The sequence below is a fragment of the Ammospiza nelsoni genome, chromosome 5, assembly GCF_027579445.1.
Source record: "Ammospiza nelsoni isolate bAmmNel1 chromosome 5, bAmmNel1.pri, whole genome shotgun sequence".
Lineage (NCBI taxonomy): Eukaryota > Metazoa > Chordata > Aves > Passeriformes > Passerellidae > Ammospiza > Ammospiza nelsoni.
The window spans coordinates 67,184,480-67,207,490 of record NC_080637.1 but is presented as its reverse complement, the minus strand read 5'-3'; the positions used below and the strand labels follow the sequence as shown (position 1 = coordinate 67,207,490).

General features: G+C 46.6%; 1 protein-coding gene across 2 annotated transcripts in view; it reads left to right on the top strand.

Moving 5' to 3' along the window:
- The first annotated feature begins 10,660 nt into the window (after positions 1-10,660).
- Positions 10,661-23,011, top strand: part of ETV6 (ETS variant transcription factor 6) — a 124,890-nt gene continuing 112,539 nt past the window's right edge. Inside the window, exon 1 of one of the 2 annotated variants that reach the window (XM_059472765.1) lies at positions 10,661-10,881. In XM_059472765.1, the coding sequence (XP_059328748.1) occupies positions 10,849-10,881 (33 nt within the window). In that variant the 5' untranslated portion in view covers positions 10,661-10,848. The remainder of the gene's footprint in view (positions 10,882-23,011) is intronic. The other variant, XM_059472766.1, reaches the window with a different exon arrangement.

Genomic DNA, 23,011 nt, shown 5'->3' with positions numbered 1-23,011 from the left:
TGACAGTGGATTGGAGGGTGACAGTGCCACCTCTCCAATGACACTAGACAAACTAACAGTCTATCAACTTTCTCTTCTTCTATAAAAGAATACAAAACAATGAGTTATTTACAGAAAGTGTGTGAGAAAGTCCACTACAAGAAAGTTAACATCAAAAAGCTTAGAATATCTTAAAAAACCAAAGTAACAAGTCTGGTATTCACTAGGCCCTGACAGGCCAAGGAAGCAAAATCCCATCACTTTGGGTAAACAATCTCCACATTGCATTCTACTTTGGCACAACACAGGAGAAGAAAATGAGATAAGAATTGTTTTGATCATTCTTTTCTCGGCTTCTCTCAGGTTCAGAAAATGCAATGCATTCATCTCCCAAAAGGAACACACATCATCTGAGCAAATAAGCTGAGCATGGGAAATCTTTTACTGGTAAACTTCATTTTCAATACTGGATGATCAAGTTGGGGAAAAATTGTGTGTGGGCTTTTCTTGTGTTTGGTTTTGGTTTTTTTTTGGTTTATTATTATTAATTATCATTACTATTGAATGCTTCATGTCATCAGTGTCAGAAAATGGCTTAAGCAGCAGTACCCCCAAAGTCCAGCCTTGGCACTGAGAGGCAGTAGACTTACTTGCACAAATATTGTCACCTGCAGACACACATTTACTGTCCAGGGAGGAACCACAGGCACAGTACAGCCTTGGTAGGAAGTTCCTGTGACGTTGGAATTGGTTCCCTTTCACGCACTGTGACATGCCAGTTTTGGCCATTGCTGAGTGTGATGCAAGATGCCACAGTTTGCTGTGGCTTCCTCTTCATCTGGGCAGATAGCCAGGATCTCTCTTGTAGATGGAAGTAGGAAAAATGAGTTTTTATGTGTCAAGAGCTGCTGGTTTTAATTTGGGGAAGCATATTTTTAGTTGCAAAATGGTGGGCATGGTAGATGTGTTTTTTCCTGTTAGCTTTTTGTCCTTTAAATAAATGAGCACTTGTTTATGGACAGGAGGGTAGATGAAAGGAAAAGAAGGGCCAGCTTGTTTTTGAGGAGTTTTAGAGATGCTACTGGAATTTTTTCCCCAAAGGGTAGCTTTGGAAGCTTAGGTTCCCAAAGTTCTTAGAGAGAATAGAGTAGAGTAGAGTAGAATAGAATAGAATAGAATAGAATAGAATAGAATAGAATAGAATAGAATAGAATAGAATAGAATAGAATATTTCAGTTGGAAGGGATCTGCAGTTGCCTGGAATCTGCATATGAGCAGGTGGGAGATGAAGCCACTGGCCAGGTGAGCTGGACCAGAGCACCAACACATCTGCAAGTGTTTGACCTTTGCATCCTTCACCCAGATGAGATCTCTTTACAAAAGCAAGCAGCCCAAACAGGCATTGTGTAGAGCTGCATCAGAAGGTGTAAATCACTGTCTCTCTTTACTGGGAGCTCTGAAAAGCAGCGTTTATCTCCCCTAGGTGTGCGAGGCAGATGATGGAGCTCAGAGCAGTCCTGCAGATGGAGGATGGTGCTGTTGGCAATGGCCAGAGGGTGGTAGCACTGCACAGCTCCTACTACTCTATCCTCCTCAAACTACAGTAAAACATAGCTGCATTTCCTCATTTCTTGTGAGGAAAAGAAGAAAGAAGAGGTGAGGAAAGGTGGAGATTTTTAAATGAAGAGGAACTTTTTCCTAGGCCCTAAAACATGATGCTAGCTCACACAAGGGCTGGTGGCAACTTTTTGTGCTTCTCCTTTTTCAGAGAATGCTCCTTTTGATATGACAGCCACAGGCTGTCAGGATTATAGTTTCTCTGCCATGGCACACAACTACCCCACCATGAGAGTGGTCATAGGCAGCTTCCAGGCAATTGCAGGTCCTTTCCAACTGAGATATTCTATTCCATTCTATTCTCTTTTATCTCTAAGGACTTTGGGAATGTAACAATATTTGGTGTCGTGGAAGTCTTCTGGTACACACATCTCTCCATTTTTGTCGTTGTAGGTTACCTTAATTTTTCTGCAGGTTGGAAAACTGAGAAAATTAATTGTTAAAAGGCACAAATCAATGCTAACATCAGAACTGTTGTGTGCACATGTGCTTGTGCAAATAGTGGTGTGTCTGACTGTTAGTATTATTTAGCTTGTAGTTTAAAGCATAGAGAGTCAAAAGCTCACAGCTTCCAAATGTCATTTTATGTGACATTATGTATTTTAGAGCTATAAAAATAAACTTGGGCTGCTGACTTCAATCATCTCTTCTTTTTCTCTCCTATGCCAGTGAGAACTGTGTGCCCCTGTCTGTTTACTCCCATTTCCAGTTGCATTCACTGTAATAGTTTAGAGCAGAATAATGTGTTGGCCTTGCTGTGTGACCATAGGCAGGTGGCTTCACTGCTCTGAGCCTCAGTTCTCCCATAGGTGAAACAAAGGTGATGATGCTCTGTGGAGGGCTCTGAGATCTCCAGCTGCTGTGGAAGAGACAATAGAGTGATTATAATTGCCCAGGCACTGTAAGACCCCCTGTTTGGTGGCATTTTTTTGTCTGTCTCCTGATGCTTCCAAATGCTGCCACATCTCACTGTTTTGTTCTCCCGCCCCACTGCTGCTCTTTCTCCTCTTGCTGGTACCTCTCCTCTGTCACAAAGGTCTCTCTACTTCATCTATGGACCCATTTTCCTCCTGTTGTTGGGTTCTGATTTGTCACTGCCTTTCCCTTCATAACCATTTGTATCAACAGTTCCTTCACCACCATCCGCTTTCCTGCTCCCCTCCTCCACAATTCTCCTTCAGCCCTGACACTTTCTCTAGAAACAGCCTCAGGCTATTTCTAACCTTCCTTCCCTCATCAAAGTGCTTGAAAAATCAGCTCAATTCCTTCTCTTGGCAGGGAGGCTGCCATGGGCCAGGCTGGGAACCAGGAGCTCCTGGCTAGTGATGGTGGCAGTGCCACTGAATCAGCACCCGGCCTTCAGCATGGCACTCACCCTCTCTCCTCTCCTGGCTTTAAAACAGGAGCAGTTCTTGTGTGCTTACCTCACATGGATGTTGTAAAAACTTAATTACCACTTGTAAGATGGTATCTAAGGGTGAAACATGACTTTATCTCTTGGTGTGGTAGTTGTGACCACTGCAATCTGCACTTAGTTCAGGCCCTGGCATCTGGAAGTATCTTCCACAGGCAGCTAAAGCCTTCCTTTCTCCTGGTCACAAAGGTCTCTGGGCCATAATCCTCTGACACAGAGGAGTCTCCCTGGCTGTGAGGGTAACAGGCAAGGAGGCTGAATTTCCATCCAGTCAAGGTCCAGCCTTTCCAGCCACTACCTGATCACTCTCTCCCGCTCTCTGCCCCCCTGAAATTGCTCTTGAACAAAAATCCTGCTCCTCATCACAACTGCCTTTTCCAACCTCGTGGGTTGCTTTGCCTTCCCTTCCTCTACAGCTGACAGGACTGGAGTTCAAGGTGCCCTCCCTGCTCCTCTTTCCTGGGTGCCCTCTCAGCCTGCCTTTGTCTCTTTGAGGGACAGCTCTGGTGGGAAGGGGCAGTGAAGCACATGCTGGGCAGGCAGCAGTGGTTATCCCACCACTGTCTAAGTAACAAGCCAGGGCAGGCCTTGGCATGCAGGTCCACCCACCTCAGCACCTCCTGCCAAGCTGATATTGGGGTCAGCTCAAATTTCCGGTCCTAACTACGCCACTCCCTACACGCACTGAGGAAAACCATCAGCAACCTGGGCTGATTGCTGCCTCTTTCCTGGGAGGGGGCAGTTGTTTGCTGTGATGGAGGTGCAGAATGTGCAGTGCCTGCAGAAGCTGCAGTCAGCCCTTCTGGGTGCAAGACGTGCCTTTGGGAATGGGAGACAACAAAAGAAATAAGGGCCACTTCAGATTAGGACAGTCCAAACCCAATAGGAACAGAAAAATTGTTTATCTTTTGTGTTCTTCACCAAAATGGTTTTCTTTGGAGTGTATTTGTCTGTATCTGAGCTCAAGGTATACTAGGACGTGAGGATGGAGTAAGACCTGTAAGTGGAAACTGCTGCTCAGCCAGGGAGAGGCTACTAACTCTCCATAATGCATGCACTCTAAACTACATCCATAAATGTCAGGCATGATTTAATAGGCTATAAAATCCTACATCATGATGCCACTGGAACTATTGAAAATAAAAGCAGATAAATCACAGTTCTGTGCAACAAGCTGTACTTGTGTTGCTATTTTTTTCATCTACCAGGGTCTCATTGTACCATTTGCTGAGCATACACAACTCTCAGCCCTGAGTTTCCATTTCCTTCTCTATTTCTAAGCTTGAGTTTTCACAAAGCCCACTGGCTTTGCAGCTGTGTGGTCACACTGCTGTAAGCCCTGGCCCCAGAGTCTGCAGAACTGCTCAGAAAGGTGCTGAGCTTCCACAGGCTCAATTTTCCCCTCAATACCAGGGGACACAATACCATTATGAGCAGATTGACTGCTGTTGCTCATACAATATTATTCCTCACATTAGGTTATGAGCATTAAATCTACTAGACAATTTTTATCAGGCAGGAAAACAATTTGTGTCACTCTTCTACTGCCAGTAAGACACAGAGTTACAATGACATTGATGACAGAGTGCACAGCACAACTTGGAACTGGCACGACAGCTGTAATCCTGTCACCCTGTGGAGAAAATGATGCTGAAAAATGAGGGAGGGAGGGGTGAGACTGGGAAAATATTACTAATTGAGGATTGGGTTTTTAGAAAAGTTTGCCTCACCTCTGCAGCTGAGGTGACTGAACTGAAGAAGTAAAATTCAACCATAGGACCTGCAAAACGTAAATCAATTTGGACTTACCTAGCACAGAATTTGAACCCTGTCCCTTCAGTTTCTATTTTCTTTCTTTATTTTTTAATGTTTCACAGTAACAAAATATAGCTTGATGATTTTTCTACTTTTACCTTGAGTTACATAATATAACTTAATGCTTCTTAATTTTTATGGTCCACATAATTTAATTACATATGAAATCAAAAGGCAGGTGGAAAGGCAAAAAGGAATAGAGAAAAATAACAGAGAAGAAAGAAGAAGGAATGAAAGAGAAGAAAGAAATTTTTTCGCATTCAAAATTTGTGGGGGAAGTTTGAAAACATGTACTTTACAAGACAAAATCTGGAGGCAGGAAATGAAATACACACACATACAATTCAAGGAATTTTCCAAAGTAATTTTTCCCCTGAAGATCTTGTGATTTTGAGGTGAGATGCAACTGACTCATTATTTTGAATTCAAGAGGCTGTAAATACTGACACACACTTCACTGTTCTGGACTGTGAAAAAAACCAATCACAAAAGTAATAGCTTTTTATGCCTGAAATTGGGAGCTGGGCATCTAGTGCTTTGCAGAATTGTCCTCCAAAAATCCTGTTTCTGGTAACCTTTTCTGCTTTCCCTTACTTACCAGTGCTTTGCAGAAACGATGAGCCCATGCCCACAGCAATTTCTCTGTGGTCCCTGCTCTGGCCAGCACAGCCCTGCCCCTGTCACTGCATGTCTGTGGTGATGCCAGGAAGTTCCTCACATATCTGCAGAGATTTAAATTCCATTTAAACAACCAGCCCTGCTGAAGTAGGTTGAGTGGGGAGATTTTGCCTGGTGCAGCCCAGCCTCTTGGAAGAGTCATCTTTGTTGAGGCCCAGTAATGTCAGCAGACCCATCAAGTCACATTTAAATCTGCTCAAACACTGGAAGACAAAAATAAAGCTAGTAATACAAGTGAGGCAAACAAGTGAGCACTAAATGAGTCAGTTAAGTTGTGCTGGGGAAAGATAAAGGGAAGGAAAAGATAACAGAGGAGAAGCAGTAGAATGAGTTGATAACTGGGGACTGGGAAGTAATGACTGGTTTGAAAATGAAAAGAGGAAAGGAAAAACCCTGCTATGAACAAAGTCTCCTTAATAAAAGTCAATGATTATTGCAAACATATGAGGCGTTGCTGTACACTGCTGAAACCAGACAAACAGTACACACAAAAGAAGGAATGAAAACCTTGGCTTTCAGCTCGATGGAGGTAGTCAAGTGTCAAACTCCTTTGGGAAAAAGGCTTCAACATCCTTCTGGGACATGTGAAAAGCCCCTGGTTTAGCTGCTGAGCAAGTGCAAGTAGAAGACACTGGGAGTCTTGTGGCTCTGAAAGAGGCCCAGGTGGCAGAGAAGCAGTGGAAGCTGCTGGGCAGCTGTGGACAGAAAATTATAAGTCCTAATGAAAAGATGGTTTGTCTCCTTTTCTTCAGGGTTTGCTCTGTTTTCAGAGACAATCTTTAGACTAGAAAATACAATACCAATACAATCTAGAGCCAGATCTTTCAAACCACTACAAGAAATACTTCAGTCTGTTGATTTTCTCATCCTGCTGCTGTCCCCCAGCACAGCACCCACCTTCCCTTTCTGGGAGAGCCCTCAGCAAGGTGGGTGCTTGGCCTCACCTCACAGGCCATGGCACCTTTTGCCTGTGTTAGTGTTGCTGACATCCATCCAAACAAAAAGTTAGGGGAATTCTGGCTGGAGTGTTGATGACAGGTGGCTCTGCCAGATCATAAATCCCAACTAATGGGTCCTCCCTGGAGATAAGCTCAGCAGTAGCCTCTAGGTGAGAGGGAAAGAAACTCACTGGGAGCCTGTTCAAGGTTAAATGCGAGCTAATGGACTTCCTTTCCGCTCTGTGCAATCTCCACGTGGCACAGATCTAAAGGGGAGCTGACAGCTCCAGCAGCTTCTTCTTACTTTTAAACCAGAACCACTCTCCTGCAACCACGGACTACCCTGCACACCAGGACATTTGGTAGCAGTTTTCTTCTCCTGCCCAGAGCAGGCAGGACCTTAAAGTTCTGTCTCTCAAGAGACACAACTAATGAGAGGAACTGCAAGAAATCAGGGCAGAGAAACAAGGGCAGAACCAAGCAGAAAAGCTAACACATGACACAGGGTTTGGCAGCCTTGTTCAAAGGGTTCAAAGGTGCTCTCCAGTCACCGTGTGTAGCACCTAGCCAGCATGGCTGAGGCAAACCTGCTTCTGTTGGCAAGGCACACCACAGGGTGGGGTGTGTTTTGTGCAGCCACATTTCCTTCCCAGCTTTCTCACAGCAACTTCAGTGGGATTGACTTGTGGCTGAAGAGGTGCTTCAATCATGGCTGTGGCCTTGTTCACCATTTCTATCCTTACTTTTTCTAGTTTCCATCCGTTGAACTCACATTTAGTGGAATATTGGAGAAAACAAACAGAATGAGCTGAAAGAGAATAGCTCTTGTACCACTGGGGAACAAAGTGACACAGACCCCCTTATGTGTCTTAAGGAAATCTCTTTATTGTAAAAACTGGCCCCTTTTTATACCTTTAATTTCAACCTGACATAACTGAAACCAAAGCGAGACTTAAGAGAACTGAACAGAAAGAAGGCATCCATTGGCTGGCTCAGCAGCCATGCTGCTCTCCACATGTTCTCCCATCTAATCACCTTCCTGCTCATACCCTGTCCACACATTCCTGCAGCCATCACAATCTCACTTCCAACTGAGTTTCTTCTCACTCATAAAGGCCTCTCACCTCTCAATCAACTCCCAACCATCCAGCCTGCAGCTCTGCCTTTCCCATGGGACCTTCCCATGACCATAAGCCATAGAAACTTTAATAATTATAACCCCACATCCTACAAGCTCAAATCAGGTTGTGGTCTTGGACAGATACTTGCAACCATCCACGCTGGTTGAGATGTTTGAGGGGATGGATCACAGCCTGTATTTATAAGGGCCTTTGATCAAAGTCTGAGGAAAAGCAGCTGTCAGTGATCCCAGAAGGAAGAGATGTTGAAACTCCAGGCAGAAAACTGAAACTTGGGATGCACATCTTCACCAGAATGTCTGTTGAGAAAACCAGATTGCAATGGAACTGCAAGAAGGAACACATCTGATTCAGAGCCATGTCAGGTGACAGATTCTCTACAAGCCTTTGAGGCAGCTTGGAGACAAAGCTGTGATGAGACACCATGTGGGTATCCATGGGCTGAGAAAATGATGGCCAATTGAATGGGTATCAAAGAATACCAATGACATAAGTGATAAAGTGGCTACAGGGACTGAATAATGAAAGGAGAGAAAAATAAAGGATGGTAACAAGTAGGAAAATAAGTGATACCTCTGTGTAAAACACAAACAGCCCTCGAGGAGAAAAACTGTTGAGGGGAGTACACAACGTGGGTGTAACCAGAAGTAATTGGGTGAAAGTCAATAAATGAAAATATAGAACAAATGATCTTCCTGACCATGGGACTTTCTGGGCTGTGAAACAGACTCAGAAAGAAAGAGGTGCAAGCTCCAGTTCCTGAGGCATTTAAAAGAAAAATCATACAAGTGCTGTAAATCCTCTACCATCAGGGATGCAGAGTAGATGACCTAACAAATCTTTTCCACTTCAAATTTCTATATTTGATATTAAGAATCTCAAAAACCTCCATGAGGTTTGCCATGAGACAGAGAATAATAACCCAGCTTTCAGGGAAAGCCAGTGGTAATCTCATGCAGGTAAAAAGGCAAAATGTCATGCTGATGAAACAGAGAGGATAAGAGAGGAAAGAGAAGCAATGCCCTGTATTTGGCATTCAGTTTTGGACTCCTCACATTAAAAAGGACAATGAGGTGTTGTGGCATGTGCAGAGAAGGGCAACAGGGCTTGTGAAGGGTCTAGAAAACGTCTTATGGGGAATGCCTGAGGCAGCTGGGGTTTAGTCTTGAGGGGGCTCTGGGGAGACCTCATTGCTCTCTACAATTCCCTGACAGGAGGCTGGAGGGGGCCAGTCCCTTCTGCCATGCCCTCAGTGAGAAAACGACAGGATATGGCCTTGGGCTGAGACTCAGGATTTTTAAATTGGTTATGAGAAAAAAAATGTCACAGTATGGGGGCATCAGGCCTTGGAAGGGGCTGCCCAGGGAGGTGGTGGAATCCCCATCCCTGGATGTGCTTAGAAGACATCTGGATCTGACACCAAGTGATACAGATTAGTGATTTAGGGGATACAGCAGTGCTGGGTTGACAGTTGGACTGGATGATGTCAAAAGACTCTTCCACAATTGATGATTCCATGACTCTGAACAGCAACAGCTCTACTTCAGCTGTTCACCTGTGCTGATGGAAGACAGTAAATATGAATCCTTCACTGTTGAGTTGGTCCTGTATTTAAAAAGGATCACTGGTTGCTAGGCTGGGGGTAGTACTGTCCCTCATTTAGTTTAAGGCCAAAATGAAGCTGTAAGAGGCTGCAAAGAGTGGGTCCTAGTTTGCAAAATGGACCAAGGGGTGCCTACAGCAGTCTGGCCTATTGGCCATGCAGGTGAACCAGCTCTGCATTCGATGCCAGCACACCACGCTTAGGGCAGGCACCACGAAACATGAGCTCAGCCTTGCGCTGAGAGCACCGCGGTTGGATTCCCTCTCGTTTGCCATTTTTGGTAGCACCAAATCGCTCACAGGAGCCTCCCCTATGGCAGCGCACAGCATCTTCCAGCAGCTCCAGAGGCAGCTCTGCCCTGCAGTCCTACAGGTACAGACAGAGCAGTGCCCTGCTCCCAGGCAGCTTCAGGCCTTGCAATAAAGTGGGTGCATCTAAAAACCAGCCAGGACCCCAGAAACTGCCCGTAAAATCACAGAGAGATTTGGACCAAGAGATGGCCGAGGTGTTTTTCACTTTCCCCCTGCTCTTTTCGCTCCCATCACGAGGGCTGGGGCTATACCGTGCAGGAGCCAGACAGAACCGGGCGCTGACCCCATCGCGGACGGGAATCACACACAAGGCAGGGGTGTGTGTCCACCCGCTGCGAGTGATTCAAACACATCCCTGAAACCGCTCTGGGGTCCGAACGCAGGGCCAGGCCGGGCTCTGAGCACGGGCACCGGACCGGGCCAGGCCGGGCTCTGAACACGGGGACCGAACCGGACAGGGCCGGGCCGGGCCGGGCCGAGCCGAGCCGTTGGCGCCTCACGGACGCCCCGTGCCCTCAGCGGTCGCGCTGCGCTCCCCGGCCGGGCCTGCCGGAGCGGCAGCGGAACAAAGCTCGCTGTGCCACCGGGGCCCGCCCGTCCCGCTGCCCGCCCCGGGACCGCCGCTCGCCGCTTAAAGGGCCCGCGCGGTGTCAAACGGCCCGGCCGCGCCTTTCCAGCCTCCCCCAGCCCTGGCCGACCCGCAGCGCACCCAGGGCCCGGCCAGAGGCAGCCGCACGCCCGCTCCGCCCGCGGGCCGGGGGCGCTGGGCCGGCGGTGGCGGTCGCTGCCGGCGCGGCCCCTTTAAGGGGCGGTGCTGGTGCCGGGAACCCACGTCAGTTTCGGCCCCGAAACTCCGGATCAATGAGCGGCGGCGCGGGGCGGGGCGCAGCACCCGGCCCGGCCCGGCCCCCGCTGCCGCCTTTCGGTTTCTCTCTTTTCCAGGAAGGAAAACACCGGTGGGGACCGGAGCCGCGCCCCCCGCCCCCCACTTCCCTTCCCGCGCCCTCTTCCCCTCTTCCCGCGCGCGCGCGCGCATCGCCTCTCGCGCGGAGCCGCGAGCACGCGCAAGGCGCACACGCGCGCGGGGTGGGGGGGCCTGGGCGGCCGCGCGCGCGCGCCCGCGGGGAGCGGCGGCGGCAGCAGCGAGGAGCGGCCCCGGCCCCGCGGCCCGACCCCCCCGCGCCACCCCGGCCCGCCGCGCCCGCCCCCGGCCGCCACTTCCCCTTGAGGGGACGGGCCGGGTCGGGCCGCGCCGCCGCGCCGGGAGAGGAGCGGAAAGTGGGGAAAGCCCGAGAACTTCCCGTCTGCCCGCCCGCGCCTGCCCCGTCGGGCTCCGCCGAGTCCCTCCAGAGAGATGTCCGAGACTCCTGCTCCGTGTTGCATCAAGGTAAAGCCCAGTCCCTCCGCTCGGCCGGCCCCTGTCAGCGCGGTTCGGGGCAGTGGGCTCCGCCGTGCTTTGCCCAGGGTTATTTTGGTGGAAAGAACTGGTTTTCCCTCTTCTGTTTTTCACGCGGGCGGGCGGGGGTCCTTGCCCCCGTTTGCGGGCGCTCCGGCCGCGGTGCCGCGGGCTGTCAGCGCCCTGCGCTGCCCGGGGGGGACACGGCGGCGGGCCCGGCTCGGCCGGCGTGGCTCTCCCGGCACGGAGCTGTGAGGGGGCCCCGGAGCCCGGCCCGGCCTCCCGCGGGCTCGGCTGCCCGCCGTCCCCGCCAGCAACTTCGTAGAAAGTTTCCTGCCGTCGGGGAGATGCAGCCGCTCCTGCTTCCGCCTGCAGTGGGTCGTGGGTCTTTCTTTCTCTCTGTCTCTTTCTCTCTGTCTTTAGTGAATTTTAATATTTTTCCCCTTCTCATCCGTATTACTGCTGTTTATTTTAGTGGTTGCGATTCCTGGCACCGCTTGCCGGTGGCAGGTAGGTGAGAGCCAGGCTGCCCGCCCGGCCCCGCTCCGGCAGGGGCTGAGGGATGTGGGATGTGTTTCCCCCTGCCCTGGCCTGCTGGAGAAGGGCTTACCCAGGGAAGTTTATCGTTTTAAGTGGAGGCGGCACGAAGCTGAGACAATGGAAACAAAATTGAGTTTCCTTTTTTGTCCAGACCCTTCCTATCTAGCAGCCCACTGCTTTCCTCTCGCCTTCCCTCACTCCCCGGCTTTGCATTTTATTTAGGAGTCGCTTTGTCTTCTTGCAAGCCAGGAATCTCCCTTCTGCTCCTGACTAACTGTGCCCGAGTAAGAAAGAGATCTTTAGTGGTTGTCCCTCCCTGCCCGGAAGAAAGAGGTGACTTCCAGACTCTCTCTGAGGGGAAGAGCCTGGAATAAACACTTATTCAGCATGATGCTCTTTTGTTTGCTTGTCCCGTGTGCGTACGGGGGAGTCTTGCCTTCTGGATGGTGGGAACACAGTTTGAAAACTTCTGGGTGTGTTTTCTCTTGCTGAGTTAAATGCAGTCAGGCCTGTGTCCCGTGAAGTCTCGTGGCTTAGAGTCTAGTTTGACTTTTCGTAACACAGACAGGCAAACTGGATAACGGGGTATTGTATGTGTGTTACTCTATGGTGAAATGCTAATGCAGGCAAAACGTGTTCTATTAACTCATTGGCTTCCTAAAGATATACAAAATGAGATATAGCTGCTGTTTTTTTCTGGTAAACCCCATGGAAAGATAGGACGTGTTCTCTGGACCAAAGAACACAAATATCATGAAAAGGTGGTGTCATATGAGCTGTATTTCCTTGTTTTCGACGTGTCATTTTGAAAATAGGAGGCTTCCTTCTGCTCTTACTGAAATCAACAACTATGCTGTTGATTTCAGGAACTGTAAAACTGGTCCTTACCCAGTGTCACTAAGGTATATTACAGAATTGTACTGTAAGAAATCAGTTTCCTAACTGGAGAGATACAAACTTTTCCTTCAGTTTTGACATTAACAAATGCCACATTTCCATTACATTTCAACAGTTACTGGAAAACTGATTTTTTTAAGAAGTGACTGATTGTAAACATGATCTGAGTTTATTTTTTAATGTACCTTTTGTCTACATGTAGAAACTGCTGTTACTGGCTTCTCTGTTACTGGCTATTTTAGCAGTTTCAAATTTTAAAGCTAAAACTTTGCAGTCAGAAATGTGAACTTCGAATGAAAGCATTTCTTCACCAGTGTAACCATTCTAGGTAGCTTTCCATTCAGCTTTCCTAACTATAGTTGCTTTTTGGACACTTTTTAAACCAGGTTGTAAAGGTGGTTGCATTCAGCAGCTGGATTTAAGAGAAGCTGCTTAAATGGTAGCTGATTATGTGAATGCAGCTGATAATTTCTTCAGTATTCCAGTCTGGCTCATGGCATGGAATGTGATACTGAGGCAGGGGGAAAAGCAGCACAGAGTACCCCAACTTCGCCGCCTTGCTCTGAAGGGTAGGGGAGTGTTGTGCTACGTGGGTGCCACAAAGTTTCACTGGGAGCCTGTGAACGGGAAGCAGTGGTGCTGGTGGGTGTGTTTTCTTGTTTTCTTGTTCTTTTCTTGGTTTGTTGTTGGTGTTCTTTCTTCCCCTTCCTCCTCCAATTCGGGACAGGGGTGCAGGCAGTAAATGCCACAGCACCTGGGGTGATGAGCATGGAAAGGTTCAGCAGAGAAGGTGAAGGCTGGTACTTTGTTTGTGCCCAAGCTGCTCTCATCGTGTTAGAGAAGTGCTGTAATCAGATTTGGGGAAACTTTGAGGAGGTGAAGTTTTGGTTTATATTTTATTACTGGTAATCAGTGTAAGCTTGCAGTAATATCTTGGATTGTGTTAAGTAGTTATCAGTATGTGTGTGTGATTGTGTATTGATGTGTGCTTGCTTTGCAGCAAGTATGTGCTGGCTGACTCCTGTGGGAGATGAAAAATACCCTGCTGATAGCCAGAGCCTGCCAGCACTTGGGTGTGTACTTGCCTGGCACGGCAGGCAGACCCACTGTGCGCCTGTGGCAGGCAGGTTGGGCATGTGTGTAGGGTCTAAAGCTGTGGACAGAACTCATCCTGGGGTTTAGAAGGTAAAATCTCAGGGGTGAGAGATGAGGATGAAGGTTGAGCCCTCAGTTTTTGCTATAACTTCGGGTGTCAGCATGCTCTGCATTGACTGGGAGGCTTTGGGGTTGTGGTGAGCTCCAATCTGAGAGGGCTTGAAGGCTTTTGCCTCTGAGGTCAGCTGGGAAGGGGCATCTGGTGTGGTTGTGACAGTCAGACTCTTTTTTCAGAGATGGAACATCCGTGTTGGTAGTAAACCTGCTCCTCTGATCCTGAGCCACAGTAGTTAGCTGATGATATTGTTGTAAATAGTGCCACGGTGTTGGCACTCATTACAGTACTGGCAAGTGATCCTTAGGGCCTCACCTCTCCTCCCACAGATGGGAGAACTGAGGCACCAGGGGAGTGTAAACATCTTGGCAAAGACATACACGGGAGCAAAAGCTCAAGGGGAGACAGACTAGCAGTTTAGGCACAGATGATAATTTTTGTGATTAATTAAGGTCCATGTGGTGATAAGTTCTGTTCAAAACCTCAACTGGAGCTTTCTGATTGTCAGGATCCCCTTAATTTTTTGCCTGAAATGAATATACCTTGAGAATATCACTGTGGTGTCATACAAAAATTCAAAATACAGCAGGCAAGTGGAGGGCTCCCAAAGGGCACAGTTTAATTTGTTTATTTTTTATAAATATGACACTTTCAGTTGCTTAGTCTGACTTACCATGAGACCATACAGTTGTGCTGGCACAAGTGTGGAGTTGTGTGGGAACTAAAACTGGGGATATGGGGACAGATCAGCTGCTTCAGGTCTTGCAGACCAGGAGCTCTCAGAGCCCAGGGTCCCTTGTGTGCCCTGGCTGATGCTTGAGCTGAGAGTGCTTTCTGTGGGCAGCACTGGAGGCACAGAGCCTCGCTGAAATCAGGTTTCACAACTGTTTCGGTGCAGATTTTATGTAGGTGCAAGCTTGGTGGATGTAGGTGCTCTCTCTTGTGCTGAGCTCAGTGGGGTGGCTGCAGGAGTCCTTCAGCACAGGATCTCATAGCTGAAGGGCTTCATAGAGTGCTCATTTGGATTGGAGGATTTACTTTGTAATAGTTTAATAAAGGCAGAGGAAAGAAAAGCTGAAGGGCAAGGAATCAGTGTAGTGTTTGAGTTTTCAATCTTTGTTTCCTCTGACTGACTTTTTCAATGATGGGTTATGTCTCCTGCTACCTTATTGATGCTTTTTCTCTCTCACTGAAGGCTTCCCGTGCTGAGGGACTGTTCAGCTCCTCATGGCCAGAATCTGCTGCCCTCAGCCAAGGCTGAGTATCTGCCAGTGCAGAGCATGTTCCTTAGTGTTTACTGGTGTACAGGGAGGAGGATCCTCCTTCTGTTAGTGCCAGTGACAAAGCTGTCATTAAATCCAGTAGTGGAGGATTGAATGGTAGAAGAGCAGTGTTTGGAAGTACATACTATTTAACACCTGATTAATCACTTAACTCCTTGGCACCAAGTAAATTGAATCCCTCTGAAGCAAAATTTTACTAGCACTGCCCCAATTAAACAGTGGTCATTAGCATTCACTGTGTCATTACAGGTGAAGTCAGTTTCCTGGGAGGCAACCCATTAAAAGAGCATCTTGAATCTGAAATGCCCCAGTGAAACAGAGTATACTTTAATGATAATTTATATGCATATTGCAGCGTGCATCCCAAAGTGCCTTGTGGAGGGAGGTGGCTAAACGGTGCTGTGCTGATAGAAATGATGATAAGAGGGACATGAAGTCTTCCACAGTGACACAGAAGCAATCTTTCTGCCTTTTAGAAAAGTTGAGTCCTTCAGTGCTTGAGTTCTGAGTTCTTCTGACAAAAGTTCTCCTAATAACCTGCTTACTGCAGGAAAGGGAGAGAACTGAGGTGACTGGTGGTTTTGGCCAGTAATACAGTTTTGACCTGCAGTCCAAAAATTGGCTAACTTGTTTTAGGGTTCTTTTTGCATATGTTTATTTTGGAGTATTTTGTAGTTCATTGCCTTCAGCTGAGCATCCCCAGAGTACCAACAGCTCAAAAGCCAGTGCTGAAATTGATCTGAAAGTGATTGCCTTGTCTTTTGCTTTCCCTATCTGTGAAACAAGCATAAAATAATAATAAATGTGCCTATGCAGGGCATTAGCAGGGCTAAGTACTTGTGATGCAGCATGGAAACAAACAGTGTTTACTACAGAAATCAGGAACAATGATCTGATTTGTACCTGGCTTTTTAGTTCACACAGTGCTTTGGGGGCAGGGATTTGGTGGTGGTTGTTTGGCTGTTGCTTTTTGGTGTGGACCCCCTATTTCTGCTGAGCAGCAGTTGGAGCTTCAATGTGTCCTGAGGTCTGGATCAGCCACACGTGGGCAGGGTGGTGTTTCTGTGCCCACAGCCTACATGGAAGGTGGCTTTGGAGGAGGCTGGCACGTGTTGCTGCCCCAATCCTGTTCCTGGCCCAGGGCAGGAGCGCCTGGCAGGGAGGGATGGCAGCCAGATGTGGCTGCCAGAGCAATCCCCACCGCCTTCCCCGACCACCGCCCTTCCCAGGGCTCCCTGGAGCTGGATGCAGAGCAGGCTCCATGCACAGTTGTTCCAGCTGTTAATTCCTTCCCTGGTGAGGACAGGATGATGATGACCTGCTAGCATTGCCACAATAATTAAGTTTTAAGTTGCAGTGTGTCCCTCCCAAAGGAAGGAGGCTGCCTGGAGCGGCCATGGTGGGATGTTCCTCCGGGCAGTTGTGGAGCAGCCGAACCAAACCCAGGTATGTTCAGCCTGAGCAAAGAGAGCAGAGACCAAACTTCTGTGCTTTAACAGAGGAGTTGTGCCTGTTGATTCCTGCTAGTGTGGGTTATTTTTTAGGTCTACAACCCATGCCAAATTTAGACATACTGGTTCTGATGTTGCTGACTTGTCTTCAGGCAGTGTTTTGTTGAAGCACAGAGAACTACACTCTTCATCTTCTTCTTTAGTAACATGTGGGACTCAAACCTAGATCATAGTGACTGCTTTTGGTTTTTTCTTTTATTTTCTTTTTTTTTCTTCTTTTCTTTTTTTATGCCACAGCTGGCAGGAAAATAAATGCAGAAAACTCCAGCGAAAGTTAAACTTGTTTGTGGAATGTCCTGGAGCACTGGTAAATAAAGGATTTTGAAAATGGTTAAGCTTTTCACTGATAGATGGTATCATCTGCTGTAATGCTATGAAGCTCTGGGTACAGCAGTTAAGGAAAGCCATAAATGATTTTTCATCTAAATGAATTTCCAAAGGTTATTCCTTGTTAAACCACATGCAGTGTCTTCGCTTCCGTGTTGTTCTTGTATAGTTTGCAAAGACTGTCTTGGTTAGGACAGTCTGGAGAGAAAAAGGGTGTGAAGGAGATTCTCGCTGCAGTGTGTGTTGGTGTTCTGTGGAATGTATGCACATAGAAATATATAGCATTGTAAATAATTTTCAAGATGTGTATATTGCCAAGAGTAGCATTGGGTGTAACTGCAAGAGATGTGTTAACACAACTCCAAAAAAGTACTTTGAATGTGGCAGCTGGATTTCACATATTTAACTATTAACAGCTGCCCAATATTAAATCCAGAATTTGGATGTTTAATTTTAAACTAAAGTTAAATATTATTATGAATAGGGACAATGAATGATTTCTTGGATTTTTTTTTTTTTTGCTTGTGTTTGCTTTTGTTGCAGGTTTTGTTTTGGGATTTTTCTAGCCAGCTCAAGTAGGGTCTGATGAAGAAATTGTAAATTATTCGTTTTAGGAGTTTATTCTGGAGAAACCCAATTGGCAACTACTAAGGACTGTCTTTAAACCTGATGAAATGAAGCAGAGAGTGAGGTTCTTTATATGGTTCAAATTTCAACTGAATGTAGCTGAAGTGATTTTTTTCATGATGTATTCAGTGGGATCCTCCAAAACATCTCTTAACAGAAACTAGGAATGTTTTCTACATGGTCTGGGATTCTGTGGAAATCTATGAACTTGGAGCTCCACTAGGTAAATAAAATGTCTAATAACAGTGCCAGAGATAGCAGTACTAAAATTCAGAGATGGATTTACCCAGATAGTAGGGCCACAACAAGGCATTCTGTAGCTGCAAACCATGTTTCCCCTTTATGTTCCTCATTTTTTCTTACAAAAGATTTCACATCTAGGTAGTTTCCATCATTGGTGGAGCCCCATGAAGCTTTGCTGATGCTCTTGGAGGTCAAATGCAGTGATGCCAGCATTTACAGCAATACTGGGGAGCCCTTTCGTGACCTTCTCTAAGGTCTACATCGTGATTTCCCCTCTCTATGACAAAACTAACAGTTTTTTCTCCTGGTGGGTTAGAATTGGAGATAGTTGTTTTACCACATTCCCTCTTGAATGGCTTGTTCTCATCTTCCTGCTTGCCTTGTGCTTTAAAACACAGGCAAAGCCAAGCGTTTTCTGACCTGGCCAAAGCTGAGCTTTGTAGAGTGTGAGGAACTTGAGGTTCTGGGCTGAGGCTTTTGGTTCCTCTTGTCACTGGAGGCTACTGAGAAAAACATTGCTCAGCAGATGGATCTTCCCTGGCACATCTGTGAGAGGCTGCTTGGATGTTTCCAGCGGGCACCACTGTAAAGGACTGGCTGCAGCCTAAAGCCTGCAGAGCCAAGGAGGTGGTGCTGATGGGCCATTGTCACCTGTGCCACTGCCCTTCCCCTGTCATGGTCCCAGCAGTGCCACTCCAGCTCCATGGGCACGGCTCCCTGCAGTTCAGAGCACCACTGCTGGCTTGGGCAGCCTGGTGGGGACACGTGCAGGTGTTGGATGCCCATGCCAGGCTGGGTGCACACCTGAGTGGCAGACCCACCATCTCCCTGGAGGTGAGGACATGAAGGGCTGGGCTGCTTTCACAGAGGGATGAGGATGCACTCAGTGCTGCCAGGGGTTCCAGGAAGGGCACCAACTTGCAGGAACAGGAGTGTTGATGGCTATGAATTCCATTCTCAGTTGGCAGGCTGAATGGTTGTGTCACTGTCTCGTGACTTGAGCAAATGTGCTCTCTGGAAGAGGACCTGGGGAAGAGTGTGGGAGCAGCTTCCAGGAGAAGGTTATGGGATGTAAACAGTAAACACTGGGCTCCTGTACACTGGAGATCCTGTCCCAGCAAACTGCCTCACAGCAGCTGAGTCATCAGAGCCATCCATGACTGACCGTGTGCTGGCTTCTATTACCTCCCAATGGGGACAAATTACAACCTCAAAGTGAGAAGAGAGTGAATTAATCATGTATGCAGAGCCAATTAGCACAGCCAAGTGAACTGTGTTGACAGGCAGTGGCTGCAGGCTTGGAGGAGTGGGCAGAAAGTGCAGGGATGGGGGTTTTCCTTGGTAGTTTTGAGTGGGGCACTTTCAAAACTTTATGCTTAATAGAAGCCCCAAGGTCTCTTTGAGATGTTCAGTACTGTTTGCTGACAGACCTCCCAGAACTGGTCTGGCACCTGGGATCATATTTTAGGAAATGGTTTGGTTAGTGAATGAAAGAGAAAGCTGAGCTCAGTTTTCCATTTGGGGTGAAATAGGCAAAAAAAAAAAAACATAGTGGGAAAGCAACAGAGAGTAAAATAGAAATTATCTGTATATTGCAGTTTGAATCTATTCTGTTTATCAGTTTTGATTACAGTGTGCCTTTCTGACTACTGGAAAATACACAGAAATGTGCAGTGGAGTTGCCTGGGGAAGCTTCTGTAGGAAGACAGGCTGCAGTGCCTAGGACTTTTTGGCTTGGAAAGGAGACTACTGAGGGAGATCTAATAGAAAATTGTAAAATTGCACAGCAGTGTAGGAAGGAGAGCAACTCCTGCTAGTTCATAGTTAAGAGCAGGCAATGACCTTACTAGCCAGGGAGATTAAAACAAGTGCTTCTTCCACTCTAGAGCTTTGGAGCTCACTGCTGCAGGGTTGTGTGGAGGCTAAAAGTGCAAATAGATTAAAAAAAGAGGGTGGATGAACATGAGGAAGATACTAAGACTAACAGCCTGTGTGTGGGGGAACCTCCCTCTATTTACCCTGGGGAAAGTTAGCTTTTTCTGTGTGCTAAACCTTTCCCAAAACAGAGACTTCTTTTGGGGATAAGATCATAGGCTTGCTCTGATGCTGTGTAGGAATTCAGATGCTTCCATATAAAATTTTGTACCCTGGAAGGATGGTCTTAAATACACTTCTCCATCAGGCTCTTGTCTATGAATCAAGACTGCCCCAGCAGTCTTGATTTCAAGAAGTCTAGTTAATTAATTGTTAATGAGAAGAGAGCTACGGAAGAGTTGGTGTCTGTGACTCGGAGACTCATGAAGTCAAGGTTGCTTGGACTAGCAAGAGATTGGCTTTGCTTCTGTTCTTACCCAGGTTCAGATGCCAGAAGGGAAAACTTTGAGGGAATGCACAAAACTGGAATTACAGCTCAGGATTTGAAAAAGTTTTCTGGTTTTGGGGAAGAGACAATTGATTGTTTCTAAGAGCCAAATGTGGGTTACCCATGCTTTTCAGAGGTTCCTAATTACCATTATCAGCCTTGTGAAATGTCTTGCTGAGGCATTAACTCCTTTGCACGTGTGTGACAAATGGGGTCCCAACTGGAGCTTGTAGCAATGGGCATCAGAGCTGCTGCTTTCACTGCCTGGCCAAATGTTGCAAACATTCACTCAGCTGTGTCACTTGCTAAGGAATGCTGTCATTTTTACAGACTTTGCATCATGCTTTGACTGTGTTTGTTTCTGGTGGGTATTTTTTTTTTTGTTTGTTTTTAAATGGCAAACAGAAGAATGGCCGAACAAAATCAATTCTGGTATTATTTCGCATGTGTAGTTTTTAGGTATTTTCCTAAAGAGAGAGTGATTCACAGTGTTGGATGGCCATTAAAATGTATTGATGTGCAGCTAAAAATGACTTTTAACCTAAATTTAGTTCTCCTCTGTGCTAATCTATACAATGCCCACAAATATCTATTTAAGTAATTGGATAGTCTCATAAAGATTTCGTTAGGTTTTTATTTTGGCAAATAACAAATTACTTTATTTGCTGAATGATTGATTTTTTTGGTAATAATTTTGCATGTTATTATGATTGGCTTTGCAGTGAAATGTAATTGCAAGTGCAGTGTCCAGCATCAAAATCTGAGCATTAAAAGTAGTTCTTAAGAAGAAAGAAAGGTTTACAATTGATGAAATGGAAGTATCTGGTGCATTTTCAAGTGATATTATGGAATAACAAGCTTTTTTCTTAAGCACATGAATTTTCATTTTTTTAATTGTACTGATTGTTTTCTGCAATGTTGATTTAGTATTAGTAGATTTTGTACCCTCACCTCTCACCTTTTGTTGACTGGAGGAAGGAAACAAGCTTTCTGTTTCTGCAGCCCTAAAGCATTTCCCAGCTTTGGGTGATCTAGTCTTTGTAATGAACTAATTGCCTGAACTGGAAGAAGAAAATCTTCTCTCCATATCTGTTACCAGAAGCTTTGCTCTTTGACAGGTTCAGGCTCTAGAGGTAGAACAGTGGGTCCCACTTATTTGAATGTGCTTTGGCTCTAAATATTGTGCTTGGGATTTAGCTTTAAAATTGTTTTCTCCTATTGTTGTTATACCTGGATATCAATACACTCTAGTTTCACATTTCTTAGTTTGTATTAAATAAAAAAAACCAAACCCAAATACCTTAAAATTTCAGTTTTTAAAGGAAGTGGCCTGGAAAAATTGTACATGTTGAGACACAATGCCTTGAATGCAGTGCCAGTCAGAATCTTTTTCTCTTCTCTGCGTGTTACCCTCTATACTGTTTTCATTTAATGCTTTAGTGGTGAGCTCCATCTTCAGCCACTGAGTGCTGCAGCAATGGATATCAGCTGATTTGAGAGATTCCTCCAGTTTGGCCTCCAGGTTTGGCTTTGCAAGCAGGAAGGGGAGCCGTGGTAGCTGCAGAACAGGCTGCTGGTTCCAAATGACCCAAACCCCTTATGGCAGCAGTGTTCTTGGGAAGAAAAGGCTCAGAAGAAACAGGTTTAGCTCATGTCCTGTAGTAGGGGTGCGATACCCAAAAGTCTCTGTTAGCTCCATGTTTGTGTTGTCCCTCCCCATGAGGGAGGGAGCCAGGGCTGTCCTGTCTCACAGATGGGAGCAGTGTGGCATCACGGAGTCCCTTGGTGCCCGTGGGCTGCAGCTCAGTGCCCTGTGCTCCACCACAGGGGTGTCCCCAGGCCCTTTGCCTGCAGGCTCCCCCCTCCCTGCTGGCTGGGCAGGTGATGCTCTGCTCCTCCATCACTCCTGCTGGCTCCTCCTGCTTGGGGTGACAACCTCATGGCCCTGCTGCATGTCCCCAGGAGGTGAAGGCTGATGTCACCATCGCTTCAACAAGTGGAGTTATGGGATGAACCTAAATACTGATGAAAGAGAGGTCTGTTTTCCTTCAGTCTAGACTGGGGTTTCATAATTCCCTGTTTCCCATCACTGGTCCACAGAGCACCTTGTCATATGAAAAATACCTGTTCAGCTCTGTAGGCTTCAGCCTTCTTTTTGTTGAACAAGAGAAGTCTTTTCCCAAGTAACAACTGAGATTCTGCAATTTTCCTAGCCTCAATTAAAAGATGAGCATAGGTAGACCCAGGTTGTTGGCAGATGGTTGGCACAGCAGTGAGGAAGGTGTAGCCCCTTCCATGATTTGCATATTGAGGACATTGAATGCTGGCCTGGAGTGAGGTTTAGAGCATATTTACATTTAAACACTACAGTGAGTCTATGCATATTTAAATCTCCATCTTCTAAAGAGGAAAAAACCAGCAAACCCCAAAATAAATTAAGGGATCTAATAGAGTAGAATTGAGTTGGCTGGAGTGATAACTTTTGGGGATGGAGAAAGTACTATTTTTGGGTTGCTCTCTACATAACACCTGAGAAACAGAGCCACTTTGCACTGACTGGTCCTCAAAATACTTTTAATCAAATTACTTGCTAAAACAAAAGAAAAAAACAACAACAAAAAAAGTGGTTTAGTTGGTATCTATGATTCTGGAAATAAATACATCTACTTGAAAACCAGACATTTTTGCTCAGAATTTGTCCCTGTGGATTTTCTGAGAAAACTTACCACAGTCTTCCAAGTTCCAACACACTGCTCACCTGCATGTTTTTGTGGCCACATGTTGATGGTGAGAGCCCAGGTGGGCTGTCCTGCACTTCAGGGCTGGAATTTCTCTCTTGATTTCCAGTGAAGCTCCCAGGCTGTGCTGCTCTCAGCCCACCCACCCTCACAGCCAGACACACAGAAATTTAAAGGTTTTCTGTGGCACTGCTGCAAGGTGAAGCATGGGGAGGCTCTCCACACAATTGTAGAGAGGGAGCTGTTTGAACCAAGCAAAGAGCTGATATCTGTAATCCTGTACACCTACTCTAGGCTGTGGGATTTGATGTAGTTGTAGGAAGGAAAACAAGAACCAAAGAAGTAGGGTGGGCTTGAAACTGAAGAAATTAAAAGCGAGGATG